This window comes from Malurus melanocephalus, unplaced genomic scaffold (assembly GCF_030028575.1).
Source record: "Malurus melanocephalus ecotype Western Australia unplaced genomic scaffold, MMel_1.1 scaffold_429, whole genome shotgun sequence".
Lineage (NCBI taxonomy): Eukaryota > Metazoa > Chordata > Aves > Passeriformes > Maluridae > Malurus > Malurus melanocephalus.
The window spans coordinates 440,186-444,252 of NW_026623661.1; the positions used below are offsets into that span (position 1 = coordinate 440,186).

The 4,067-nt window shown below is 61.4% G+C and overlaps 1 protein-coding gene across 1 annotated transcript in view; it reads right to left on the reverse strand.

Moving 5' to 3' along the window:
• WT1 (WT1 transcription factor) overlaps positions 1–3,819 on the reverse strand; it is a 31,727-nt gene extending 27,908 nt beyond the window's left edge. The window contains exon 1 of the mRNA XM_057379990.1: positions 3,354–3,819. Coding sequence (XP_057235973.1) covers positions 3,354–3,744 — 391 coding nt within the window. The 5' untranslated portion in view covers positions 3,745–3,819. The remainder of the gene's footprint in view (positions 1–3,353) is intronic.
• Positions 3,820–4,067: the final 248 nt, after the last annotated feature.

Below are 4,067 nucleotides of genomic sequence, written 5' to 3' on the forward strand. Positions count from 1 at the left end.
CAACCAAAACAAAAACCCAACAAAACAAAACAAAAAGTCCGACTCGGGCTGGGGAAAGAAACCAAAGGGATTACGAGCGCTTCCTCCCTCACACTCCTCTCCCTTAACCCGCTTATTCCAGCACGGGCATCYCTCACAGACCCGTCTGGATGGGGCGTGTGGCCGGAGAGTGATTTTGTCGGTCGAGAGGGAGCACTCGGGACTGTTCTGAGGCTCCTGTCTCAGTTCCCTTTCGGTGCGGGTGCTCGGCGCTGAGCGGGTCTCTGCTTCACCAATGATCCATAATCACAGCGGGTTTCAGAGAGAATAAAATGGAGGGGCAGCAAAGGGATTCGAATGTTGCTCCTCTGTTTTATTCTCYCTGCAGAAGGCTGTGACCAGCGACATTACACGACTTCATTAACCTGCGCGGCCGAGTGGGAGAAATGAAGGGAGCAATAAAAATAATCCAGAAGGCATTAAAACCTTCACATTCGGGATGATTTTAAGTCGGCCCTGCGACTATGGAGCTGGGATAGGAGTGGGACTGGCTTGTTCCCGAACAAATCTCGCTCACATCCCCCTGACCCTATGAGCAGAGCTCCTTTTGCGGGGCCGCGAGCAGCGCTGACAGTCCGATACCTTTCGGGTTCCCATCCCACAGCTGTTTCTCGCTCCTTATCTCCTCCCTCAGCCCTCAGAGTAGAGGCTYAACCTTCAACTCCCTTTCCCCATTTCCCTCTGTCTCTTTTTTTAACTTTCAGAAAACACTGACACTTTTCTACGTTACTTTTGGCCCACCACAAAGTTTCGGTGACCTTCAAAACTCAGCTCGGAGCAGAAAGAGGTTTTGGCYGCATTTTCCGGTGTTGCCTGACCCAAAGCTTCAGGAATGTGATAAGAAAGTTGAGTTCTGAACCGAGCTGCCGATAGTGAGGTCTCTTTAATTAGGGCGTTATCAGAACTAGGCCTGATTAAAATGTGCTGAAAATAATTGAAATTTGTACATCTGCTGGAGAACGGGGCCCGCTGGAGGCATCCAATTGTTGGAGGAGCCCAGCTGGATGAAAGAGGCAGGCAAACAAGAAGAGGAAAACTGGGCAGAGGTTTCAAAGCTTCAGTTTCCTACCCCACACCCCATCCCAGACTTGGCAAAAATGTCATCGCAGAGCCAAGGTAACATCTTTCCCACGGTCRGAGGAACCGTCTTAAAAAAAAAAAAAAAAGTTCAACCTTGAGGAGAGCCAAAGCAAGAACATTTTATCCATCCACAAAAAAAAAATTAAAAAACAAACACCCTTTACCGAATTCCTCCTTGCCGAAGGAGCCCTCTGCATGTCACCCAAAATGGTTGTGGCTAAGCCCCAGTGCWGCATGTTCGGGAAGGCAACCCCGAGCCGAAGGGACCCCTCCACCCCGCGGTGAGGCTGCTCAGCCTGGCGGGGCACAGGAGGGAACAGGGGTGCTGTCCTTGCTCCCCTTTTCTCGGGCTCCGGCAGGGCCGGGGTCCTCGGGATGTGCGGAGGGTCAGGGAACAGGGCCCGGCTCTCGGGCAGGTGCGGGTGTGTGCGGGGCTGGGGTGCCGCACGCCCGTGTGGCTCCGGGCCCGAGGGAAGCCCAGCATGGGCTCCGTGTGTCGGGGCGTTAAAGGTTCCATTTCTCTTCGGGGTCGTTAATCCCGGATGATGGGATGGCGCGGGGTCGCAGCTATTTTGTCCCTCACAAACTCAGGCCCGAGTTTATCTCCCTCGCCCTTCTCTACACTTTATCCTCGCTATTTCCACACAGTGATTTCAAATCCCCTCCGATGTCCAAAATCCTTTCAGATATCTTTTCAAAGTCCCCGTCAGAGCCCCGGTCCCGGCGGGGCTTGGGCCGCTCCCCTCCCGTCCCGCAGCTGGAGACGGKACCCCGCGGGACACGCAGCAGCTCCGGGGCCCAGGCGCGGCCGAATCTTTCCCCAGTTCCAGGGATGCTGCCCGCTTTCCCAGCCGGAATGAGCAACAGGGCCCTGGTTCTGCAGTTCTGCGGTTTCCGACCTCGGTCCAGGCAGACCCCAGGGGCAGCAGCGCCGTGATACCGGGACCGCGACCCGGCACTGCCCGGGGGAAGCCCTGCGCGACCGCGCTGCTGAACAACCCCTGCCCTCCGCCGCCACCGCCTCTCCTCGCTGCAAACATCGCCCGGGCCTCGGGCCACCCCACGGAGGCCAGCACCGAGCGCATCCGCCGGCCTCGGCCTCTGCTCTGCCCCTCGCCCTGTCCCACCCGGGGACAGTCCGAATCGCCCGGGATGGTTCAATCCATCATGGACAATCCCATCCCGGGATGGTCGGTCCCAGCCCATCTCTGCGGGTACGCGGTTGTCCCCGCGGCGCACAGCTGCGGGCTCGGTGCGGGGGAACACCGCGCTAAAAGCAGCGAGACCCCGGCCACTCATTCGGCCGCGGCTGGACCACGGTCCCTCTGTGCCCCGCGGCCCGAAACCCCTCGGTCAAACTCCCCCGGCGCCTGGCCCGGGCAGCGCGGGGAAAACCTCGGTATAAGGCCACTGCTGGGMCAGCTGAAGGAGRGGGAACAAATCCCARAAGGTCTCAGACAAGTTCTCCGCGSGCTGGCCCCTTTTCCCTTCTTCCTCGCCTTTGCATCCGCAAATGTTTATAGTACAGGCACTGGAAGAAAAACCATTAGATGCTGGTCCCGGTGCCACACGCGAATGACCCTTTGCCCGGCCGTTCAACCCTCGGGAGCCTCTCAGGGCAGTGCAAACACTGAGGACCGCAGGGAGTTACAGCGCAGCCGGTCCGGGCCGCGGAGACGGGGACGAGAAACGACGAGACGCCCCTGTTTGCACACTCCGGCCCAGAGGTATTCAGCCCTCCCGAGGTTAATTCGACGAGGGGCTTGAAAACACTAATATGGGGACAGTGCTTTTCGAATTCAGGAGGAAGTTTGAAGGTACACCCCCGCCACTACCCCATCATCCCCGATATGCAGAGGGAATTSTCTCGGGCCACGGGCCCCACCTTGATTCCAGGACTTGTGCCGTCTCAGGCCCGAACAAACCYTTGCGAAGGCGAGAGGCTGCTCCAMCCCGGGGAAGGAGCCGGGGGGCTCCAGCCCGCCTGGCAGAGCCGCCCGCTGCATCCGCTGCCCCGCAGGAGAGCTGGGGGGAGCAAATCGAGCCTCCTAAAGCTCCCGGGAGCGACGTGGCTGCTGCACAGGGAGGGAAGGGAGGCACGGAGGGCTGGCTCGCCTAACCCGGCTCGGCTACCGCGGAGAACGACAGGGCTTGGTGTTTACATCAGGCGCGGCCCTGCCGGGCTGAGCGGGGCCGCCCCCCGAGCCCGGGGCGCCCGGCAGCGCGGTCCTTACCCTGGTTGCGGATCGCTTGCTGGCTCTCCAAGCAGTTGGGCAGGTAGGGCCCGTTGGGGAACATCCGAGCCTGGCCCGAGGGCGGCTGGCTGGGCGGCGGGGCGCCGAAGGGCCCGTAGCGGCAAGCCCCGGCCGTGCCCGTGAACTGGCCGGAGAAGTGGACGGTGAAGGCGCTCAGGTATTGCTCCTCGTGCGGGTCCGATGCGTTCCAGCTCGGCTCCTGCTTGATGAAGGAGTGCGGCCCCAGCGAGCCGTAGGAGGCCCCCGGGGGAAAGTCCAGGACGGGAGCCCACTGCGCCGCGCTGCTCACCGGCATGGTGCAGTTGCTGTTGCCCGGCAGGGAGGGCACGGAGGGCAGCAGCGCGTTGAGGTCTCGGACGTCGGAGCCCATCTGCTCGCAGACCTTTTGCCTGCCGCCGGGCAGCCAGTCTCCCCCCGGGCCGCACTTGTTCCAAGACACCTGGCCCCTGCCCGCCAAGCCGGAGGCCGGCTCCGGCTGCAGGCACCAGGCTGGCGAGCTCAGCCYTTTGGGGGAAGTTTGCTCCGCGACGCAGCTCCCCGGGTCCAGCCCTGCGGGAGCCGGCAGCAGCGACAGGGAAAGGTTGTTCTCCAGGATCGCCTCCGGGCTCGCACCCGCTCGCAGCGCAGGGCAGGCTGCGGCGTGCGTGTGTCTGTGGGTCCGCGTGGGAGCGTGTGTCTGTCTGTCTGTCTGTC